This window comes from Sphaerodactylus townsendi, linkage group LG05 (assembly GCF_021028975.2).
Source record: "Sphaerodactylus townsendi isolate TG3544 linkage group LG05, MPM_Stown_v2.3, whole genome shotgun sequence".
NCBI classification, from domain to species: Eukaryota; Metazoa; Chordata; class Lepidosauria; order Squamata; family Sphaerodactylidae; genus Sphaerodactylus; species Sphaerodactylus townsendi.
The window spans coordinates 133233630-133242609 of NC_059429.1; the positions used below are offsets into that span (position 1 = coordinate 133233630).

General features: G+C 75.3%; 1 protein-coding gene across 1 annotated transcript in view; it reads left to right on the top strand.

Moving 5' to 3' along the window:
* The first annotated feature begins 331 nt into the window (after positions 1–331).
* The window catches only part of RSPO4 (R-spondin 4), a 51456-nt gene continuing 42807 nt past the window's right edge, over positions 332–8980 (top strand). The window contains exon 1 of the mRNA XM_048497935.1: positions 332–864. Coding sequence (XP_048353892.1) covers positions 753–864 — 112 coding nt within the window. The 5' untranslated portion in view covers positions 332–752. The remainder of the gene's footprint in view (positions 865–8980) is intronic.

Below are 8980 nucleotides of genomic sequence, written 5' to 3' on the forward strand. Positions count from 1 at the left end.
GCCGCCGTCAGAAAGGAAAGGTTCTTTTGATTCTCTTTCCCCCTTGCCAGGAGACACCGAGTTTTGTCATATGGAATGCGGTTGAGTCAATTGAAGTGATTAAATTTCCCCCTTTCTGAAATAAAGTCTGGGGAAGAGGCTCGCGTTTGTGTCTGACTAATCCAGAAAGTCTGCCGGAGGTTTTCACAGGGGGCCGCGGCGACTCGGGGGCAAGGGTGAAAAGAACGTCTCGTCAGCAGGGACACGGTTAAGTCCCAGACTCCACCCCAATAATTTGGACAGGGCTTTCCACTGAACCTGATTCCCTAGCCATGGCAGAAGTTCAGTCTGAGCGATGCAATGCGGCCGGGCAGCTCTCGGGAGTGGTTCAACCCAGCAGAGGTTAAGCCCGGAGCTTTCCTAAGTGGCAAAAGGCTGCTCCATCAGTTCTTTTACGTGGGATCTTCCTGAAGTGGGCAAGGAAGGGGGCCTTCAACTGTGAGAGGGGCACTCTGGGTCTGCCTTTGATGCTTCACTACAACCATGGTGCAGACGTCCGGCTGAACACCTTCGGTGCCTGCTCCATGCCACCGTAGAGGCCGCGTTTGGTGCCAAGAAGCAAGTCTTGGGAGGTGCCGTGAACATTTCTCTCTCTCTCTCTTTTTTCTCATTTTTTTCATTTTTCATTTTTTTTGCGCAAGAGCTGTTTTCCCTCTCCGTTGCTCCCTCCGCGTTTGGGAAGAGGAGGAACGTCAAGCCGTTTGGATGTTCTGATGCTCGCCTTGCCCCAAATTATTCCTGGCCAGATGCAGTGGATACTTTTGCTGCTGCTGTTATTCATTAACTCCATGGAAATGCTCACTCAAGCCAGGAGGAAGAAACAAGGTACTGTGTGTGTGTGTGTGTGTCTGTGTGTGTGTGTTGTTTTGCTGGATGGTGGCAAAGCCAGGTTGTGTGACAGTTTGTGCAAACCTGGTGGCATCTCCCCCCCCCCACCAGTATGTTTGATGGGTTGAATTGGTTTTGGAAAACAGGGCTGGATTGGCTCTTTAGTGTAGCGGGCAAGCCCCTGGGGGACCATTGCCTTCAAGGGCAACAGGGGCAGAGCAAGAGCGAACGGTGCCCGGGGTACGAGTGTGCCCTGGGCCCCTGCCACGCCCCCTCCCACCCTGCACCCTGCTCCAGAATGCCCCTCCATGCCCCCTCCACGCCACGGCCACACCCCTGCACAGGCATGTGCCCGGGGCGTCGTGCCATCTTGCCCTGTTGGTGCTACGCCACTGGTAGCCAGGAGCATCTGAGCCAAGTGGTCCTGTGGTGGTCACAGGTGAGCTGCTCAGCTTGGACCTGGACTGTGGCCGTGGTGATGATGTCCCGTGAGCCTGCTGTCCTTGCCACTACAGCCAGGGTTCAAGCCAAGTAGCCCCAGTGGTGTTGCCAGTTCTAAGGGGGCGCTTTGCCGTGCTTGCCCCGGAGCTGGTGCTTGTGGCTCCATACTAGAGCATCTCCTTGGCACACAGAATGTCCCGGGTTCAAGCCCCAGCAATTCCATTTGGGTTGTAGGTGATACAAAAGACCTCCACCTGAGACCCTGTAGAGCAGTGGGGGCGAACCTATGGCACGGGTACCAGAGGTGGCACTCAGAGCCCTCTCTGTGGGCACGCACAAACAGAGTCCCCCCCACACACATCTAGGCTGGTCTGGGCCACTGGGCTCGATTATTAGCATTAAACCTAAGACCTAGTTTTGGGGAAGCAGTGTAGGTAACCCTGTTAAGCACTGTTAAACCCCACTGATTTTCATCCGAAAAACTAAAGCACAATCCTTTACCTGGGAGTAAGCTCGGTTGCTGGCAATGGGGAAATGCTTCTATGAGAAAACTCAGGATTCACCCGTTGCACAAAGATAGTTCAAAGCAAAGCCACCGACTACCACCAAGCTTACTCCCAAGTAACGCACGCCTCGGAGCCAACCGTTTTCTCTAAACTAAAACCTCAGTATTTAGGTTAAATTGCCATGTTGGCACTTTGCGATAAATAAGTGGGTTTTGGGTTGCAGTTTGGGCACTTGGTCTCGAAAAGGTTCACTATCACTGCTGTAGAGCCACAATAAGTCAGGATAGGTAAGATTGGCCTTGATGGACCAGATGTGTTGCAGGTTCAAACGTTGGGCTCTCCACGTAGCGAGGACCATCAGGTAGCAGGCGACGTGAAAGACTTCTGCCTGAAACCCTGGAGAGCAGCTGCCAGTCTTGAGTAGACAATTCTGATCCTGGTGAACAGTATAAGTATTCATAGAATCCTAGAGTTGGGAGGGACCTCAAGGGCCATCCAGTCCAACCCACTACAATGCAGGATAACACAATCGAAGCACTCCTGACAGATGGCCACCCAGCCTCTCTTAAAAAACCTCCAAAGAAGGAGACTCCACCACACTCTGAGGTAGTGCATTCCACTGTTCAACAGTTCTTACTGTCAGGAAGTTTTTCCTGATTTTTCGGTGGAATCTCTTTCCCTTCACCTTGAACCCATGACTCCTGGTCCTCGTCTCTGGAGCAGCAGAAAACAAGCTTGCTCCCTCACCAACATGACATTGGGGGGGGGGGGGGGTGGGGGGGGGGGGGGGTGGGGGGGGGGGGGGGTGGGGGGGGGGGGGGGTGGGGGGGGGGGGGGGTGGGGGGGGGGGGGGGTGGGGGGGGGGGGGGGTGGGGGGGGGGGGGGGTGGGGGGGGGGGGGGGTGGGGGGGGGGGGGGGTGGGGGGGGGGGGGGGTGGGGGGGGGGGGGGGTGGGGGGGGGGGGGGGTGGGGGGGGGGGGGGGTGGGGGGGGGGGGGGGTGGGGGGGGGGGGGGGTGGGGGGGGGGGGGGGTGGGGGGGGGGGGGGGTGGGGGGGGGGGGGGGTGGGGGGGGGGGGGGGTGGGGGGGGGGGGGGGTGGGGGGGGGGGGGGGTGGGGGGGGGGGGGGGTGGGGGGGGGGGGGGGTGGGGGGGGGGGGGGGTGGGGGGGGGGGGGGGTGGGGGGGGGGGGGGGTGGGGGGGGGGGGGGGTGGGGGGGGGGGGGGGTGGGGGGGGGGGGGGGTGGGGGGGGGGGGGGGTGGGGGGGGGGGGGGGTGGGGGGGGGGGGGGGTGGGGGGGGGGGGGGGTGGGGGGGGGGGGGGGTGGGGGGGGGGGGGGGTGGGGGGGGGGGGGGGTGGGGGGGGGGGGGGGTGGGGGGGGGGGGGGGTGGGGGGGGGGGGGGGTGGGGGGGGGGGGGGGTGGGGGGGGGGGGGGGTGGGGGGGGGGGGGGGTGGGGGGGGGGGGGGGTGGGGGGGGGGGGGGGTGGGGGGGGGGGGGGGTGGGGGGGGGGGGGGGTGGGGGGGGGGGGGGGTGGGGGGGGGGGGGGGTGGGGGGGGGGGGGGGTGGGGGGGGGGGGGGGTGGGGGGGGGGGGGGGTGGGGGGGGGGGGGGGTGGGGGGGGGGGGGGGTGGGGGGGGGGGGGGGTGGGGGGGGGGGGGGGTGGGGGGGGGGGGGGGTGGGGGGGGGGGGGGGTGGGGGGGGGGGGGGGTGGGGGGGGGGGGGGGTGGGGGGGGGGGGGGGTGGGGGGGGGGGGGGGTGGGGGGGGGGGGGGGTGGGGGGGGGGGGGGGTGGGGGGGGGGGGGGGTGGGGGGGGGGGGGGGTGGGGGGGGGGGGGGGTGGGGGGGGGGGGGGGTGGGGGGGGGGGGGGGTGGGGGGGGGGGGGGGTGGGGGGGGGGGGGGGTGGGGGGGGGGGGGGGTGGGGGGGGGGGGGGGTGGGGGGGGGGGGGGGTGGGGGGGGGGGGGGGTGGGGGGGGGGGGGGGTGGGGGGGGGGGGGGGTGGGGGGGGGGGGGGGTGGGGGGGGGGGGGGGTGGGGGGGGGGGGGGGTGGGGGGGGGGGGGGGTGGGGGGGGGGGGGGGTGGGGGGGGGGGGGGGTGGGGGGGGGGGGGGGTGGGGGGGGGGGGGGGTGGGGGGGGGGGGGGGTGGGGGGGGGGGGGGGTGGGGGGGGGGGGGGGTGGGGGGGGGGGGGGGTGGGGGGGGGGGGGGGTGGGGGGGGGGGGGGGTGGGGGGGGGGGGGGGTGGGGGGGGGGGGGGGTGGGGGGGGGGGGGGGTGGGGGGGGGGGGGGGTGGGGGGGGGGGGGGGTGGGGGGGGGGGGGGGTGGGGGGGGGGGGGGGTGGGGGGGGGGGGGGGTGGGGGGGGGGGGGGGTGGGGGGGGGGGGGGGTGGGGGGGGGGGGGGGTGGGGGGGGGGGGGGGTGGGGGGGGGGGGGGGTGGGGGGGGGGGGGGGTGGGGGGGGGGGGGGGTGGGGGGGGGGGGGGGTGGGGGGGGGGGGGGGTGGGGGGGGGGGGGGGTGGGGGGGGGGGGGGGTGGGGGGGGGGGGGGGTGGGGGGGGGGGGGGGTGGGGGGGGGGGGGGGTGGGGGGGGGGGGGGGTGGGGGGGGGGGGGGGTGGGGGGGGGGGGGGGTGGGGGGGGGGGGGGGTGGGGGGGGGGGGGGGTGGGGGGGGGGGGGGGTGGGGGGGGGGGGGGGTGGGGGGGGGGGGGGGTGGGGGGGGGGGGGGGTGGGGGGGGGGGGGGGTGGGGGGGGGGGGGGGTGGGGGGGGGGGGGGGTGGGGGGGGGGGGGGGTGGGGGGGGGGGGGGGTGGGGGGGGGGGGGGGTGGGGGGGGGGGGGGGTGGGGGGGGGGGGGGGTGGGGGGGGGGGGGGGTGGGGGGGGGGGGGGGTGGGGGGGGGGGGGGGTGGGGGGGGGGGGGGGTGGGGGGGGGGGGGGGTGGGGGGGGGGGGGGGTGGGGGGGGGGGGGGGTGGGGGGGGGGGGGGGTGGGGGGGGGGGGGGGTGGGGGGGGGGGGGGGTGGGGGGGGGGGGGGGTGGGGGGGGGGGGGGGTGGGGGGGGGGGGGGGTGGGGGGGGGGGGGGGTGGGGGGGGGGGGGGGTGGGGGGGGGGGGGGGTGGGGGGGGGGGGGGGTGGGGGGGGGGGGGGGTGGGGGGGGGGGGGGGTGGGGGGGGGGGGGGGTGGGGGGGGGGGGGGGTGGGGGGGGGGGGGGGTGGGGGGGGGGGGGGGTGGGGGGGGGGGGGGGTGGGGGGGGGGGGGGGTGGGGGGGGGGGGGGGTGGGGGGGGGGGGGGGTGGGGGGGGGGGGGGGTGGGGGGGGGGGGGGGTGGGGGGGGGGGGGGGTGGGGGGGGGGGGGGGTGGGGGGGGGGGGGGGTGGGGGGGGGGGGGGGTGGGGGGGGGGGGGGGTGGGGGGGGGGGGGGGTGGGGGGGGGGGGGGGTGGGGGGGGGGGGGGGTGGGGGGGGGGGGGGGTGGGGGGGGGGGGGGGTGGGGGGGGGGGGGGGTGGGGGGGGGGGGGGGTGGGGGGGGGGGGGGGTGGGGGGGGGGGGGGGTGGGGGGGGGGGGGGGTGGGGGGGGGGGGGGGTGGGGGGGGGGGGGGGTGGGGGGGGGGGGGGGTGGGGGGGGGGGGGGGTGGGGGGGGGGGGGGGTGGGGGGGGGGGGGGGTGGGGGGGGGGGGGGGTGGGGGGGGGGGGGGGTGGGGGGGGGGGGGGGTGGGGGGGGGGGGGGGTGGGGGGGGGGGGGGGTGGGGGGGGGGGGGGGTGGGGGGGGGGGGGGGTGGGGGGGGGGGGGGGTGGGGGGGGGGGGGGGTGGGGGGGGGGGGGGGTGGGGGGGGGGGGGGGTGGGGGGGGGGGGGGGTGGGGGGGGGGGGGGGTGGGGGGGGGGGGGGGTGGGGGGGGGGGGGGGTGGGGGGGGGGGGGGGTGGGGGGGGGGGGGGGTGGGGGGGGGGGGGGGTGGGGGGGGGGGGGGGTGGGGGGGGGGGGGGGTGGGGGGGGGGGGGGGTGGGGGGGGGGGGGGGTGGGGGGGGGGGGGGGTGGGGGGGGGGGGGGGTGGGGGGGGGGGGGGGTGGGGGGGGGGGGGGGTGGGGGGGGGGGGGGGTGGGGGGGGGGGGGGGTGGGGGGGGGGGGGGGTGGGGGGGGGGGGGGGTGGGGGGGGGGGGGGGTGGGGGGGGGGGGGGGTGGGGGGGGGGGGGGGTGGGGGGGGGGGGGGGTGGGGGGGGGGGGGGGTGGGGGGGGGGGGGGGTGGGGGGGGGGGGGGGTGGGGGGGGGGGGGGGTGGGGGGGGGGGGGGGTGGGGGGGGGGGGGGGTGGGGGGGGGGGGGGGTGGGGGGGGGGGGGGGTGGGGGGGGGGGGGGGTGGGGGGGGGGGGGGGTGGGGGGGGGGGGGGGTGGGGGGGGGGGGGGGTGGGGGGGGGGGGGGGTGGGGGGGGGGGGGGGTGGGGGGGGGGGGGGGTGGGGGGGGGGGGGGGTGGGGGGGGGGGGGGGTGGGGGGGGGGGGGGGTGGGGGGGGGGGGGGGTGGGGGGGGGGGGGGGTGGGGGGGGGGGGGGGTGGGGGGGGGGGGGGGTGGGGGGGGGGGGGGGTGGGGGGGGGGGGGGGTGGGGGGGGGGGGGGGTGGGGGGGGGGGGGGGTGGGGGGGGGGGGGGGTGGGGGGGGGGGGGGGTGGGGGGGGGGGGGGGTGGGGGGGGGGGGGGGTGGGGGGGGGGGGGGGTGGGGGGGGGGGGGGGTGGGGGGGGGGGGGGGTGGGGGGGGGGGGGGGTGGGGGGGGGGGGGGGTGGGGGGGGGGGGGGGTGGGGGGGGGGGGGGGTGGGGGGGGGGGGGGGTGGGGGGGGGGGGGGGTGGGGGGGGGGGGGGGTGGGGGGGGGGGGGGGTGGGGGGGGGGGGGGGTGGGGGGGGGGGGGGGTGGGGGGGGGGGGGGGTGGGGGGGGGGGGGGGTGGGGGGGGGGGGGGGTGGGGGGGGGGGGGGGTGGGGGGGGGGGGGGGTGGGGGGGGGGGGGGGTGGGGGGGGGGGGGGGTGGGGGGGGGGGGGGGTGGGGGGGGGGGGGGGTGGGGGGGGGGGGGGGTGGGGGGGGGGGGGGGTGGGGGGGGGGGGGGGTGGGGGGGGGGGGGGGTGGGGGGGGGGGGGGGTGGGGGGGGGGGGGGGTGGGGGGGGGGGGGGGTGGGGGGGGGGGGGGGTGGGGGGGGGGGGGGGTGGGGGGGGGGGGGGGTGGGGGGGGGGGGGGGTGGGGGGGGGGGGGGGTGGGGGGGGGGGGGGGTGGGGGGGGGGGGGGGTGGGGGGGGGGGGGGGTGGGGGGGGGGGGGGGTGGGGGGGGGGGGGGGTGGGGGGGGGGGGGGGTGGGGGGGGGGGGGGGTGGGGGGGGGGGGGGGTGGGGGGGGGGGGGGGTGGGGGGGGGGGGGGGTGGGGGGGGGGGGGGGTGGGGGGGGGGGGGGGTGGGGGGGGGGGGGGGTGGGGGGGGGGGGGGGTGGGGGGGGGGGGGGGTGGGGGGGGGGGGGGGTGGGGGGGGGGGGGGGTGGGGGGGGGGGGGGGTGGGGGGGGGGGGGGGTGGGGGGGGGGGGGGGTGGGGGGGGGGGGGGGTGGGGGGGGGGGGGGGTGGGGGGGGGGGGGGGTGGGGGGGGGGGGGGGTGGGGGGGGGGGGGGGTGGGGGGGGGGGGGGGGGGGGGGGGGGGGGGGGGGGGGGGCGGGGGGGGGGGGGGGGGGGGGGGGGGGGGGGGGGTGGGGGGGGGGGGGGGTGGGGGGGGGGGGGGGTGGGGGGGGGGGGGGGGGGGGGGGGGGGGGGGGGGGGGGGCACCTGGTGGGCCACTGCGAGTAACAGAGAGCTGGACTAGATGGACTCTGGTCTGATCCAGCAGGCTTGTTCTTATGTTATGTTCTTATGAATATAAATCCAACTCTTCTTCATTTGAACCCTATCAAAAGCCCCGGCAAGCAGGCAGGTCTAGCAGAACCTCTTGAAGATCTTCAGGGTGGGAACCCCGCTCACCTCTTCAGGAAGCCCATTCCAGAGAGCCGCAGCCAAGATGGGAAAGACCTGGGCCAGGCAGGTCACCCTAAGTGGTGGGTTGACCAGTAGATGACCATAGTGGGCACACAGGGATATATGGAAGTTGGTCCCTTTCAGTGGTGGGATCCAAACATTTTAGTAACAGGTTCCCCTGGTGGTGGGATTCAAACTGAGGCGTAGCGCCAATGGGGCTGGGCGGGGCATGACGGGGGCGGGGGCGGGCATTCCGGGGGTGGGGCATTCCTGGGCAGGGCTGTGGCACACCGGTGCACCTCCTGCTAGACTGCTTCAAGTTCTGCGCGCTACTGCTGAGAGGAGGGGCGCAACTAAGGCAAAAATCACGGGGCAAAATCACCCATTAGTAACCCCCCCTCGGCACACCCAAATAATTAGTAACCTACTCTCGGGAACCGGTGAGAACCTGCTGGATCCCACCTCTGGTCCCTTTGAGTAGTATTTTGGATACCTTTGCAAGAGAAATTGGTCCTAGTGAATTTTCAAGAGATGCCTGCTTAATCTTGCCTCAGAAGCCTGCTCACCTTCCCGTCCCTCTTCTCCAGCGCAGGTACATCGCTCTGCTTTATAAACGGCAGGGAACGCAAGAGTCAGGTGTCTGTCAGCAGCTAGCTTCCTAAAGCATCGAGAAATCTTATCAGAGCCGTGACTGCGGAGTTCTACAGTCTCGATTGTGGCTACTTGGGCCCCAGACACCAGCCTGATAGATCATGTTGTCCACGGGAAAGTAAACAGAATTTTAAAAATGATGCAGGCGAAGAAAACGGGGAGCTGGACGGTTTTGATGGATTTTCTAAACACAGGGTGGGTTTTGTGCCGCTCTAAAAGGTTTGTGCAATACTTGGCTCTCTGTGTATGGAAAAACCACACCGCTCGTTATTCATGGAGGTTTTGTTGACACAATCTTGCGCCGGGCAGAGGGTAGGAGAGGATCTTTCTAAATACCAAGGGGGTGCAGCTCATTTATCTGAAGGGAAACGTACGATTGGGGAGCGGCGTTCGTCTGCCGTACCGCTTTCCCCACAATTGCACGTAACAAAATGCAGAGATTCCTGGCTGACAATGGGACTCGTTCGAAGCGGGTATGATGTTGTCAGTGCTTTTTGATTTTATTTTTTTGTGAAAAAGAAAAAAGAAAAGAAAGGAGAGATGCCAGTACTCATATTATAAGGCCGGGCCAGT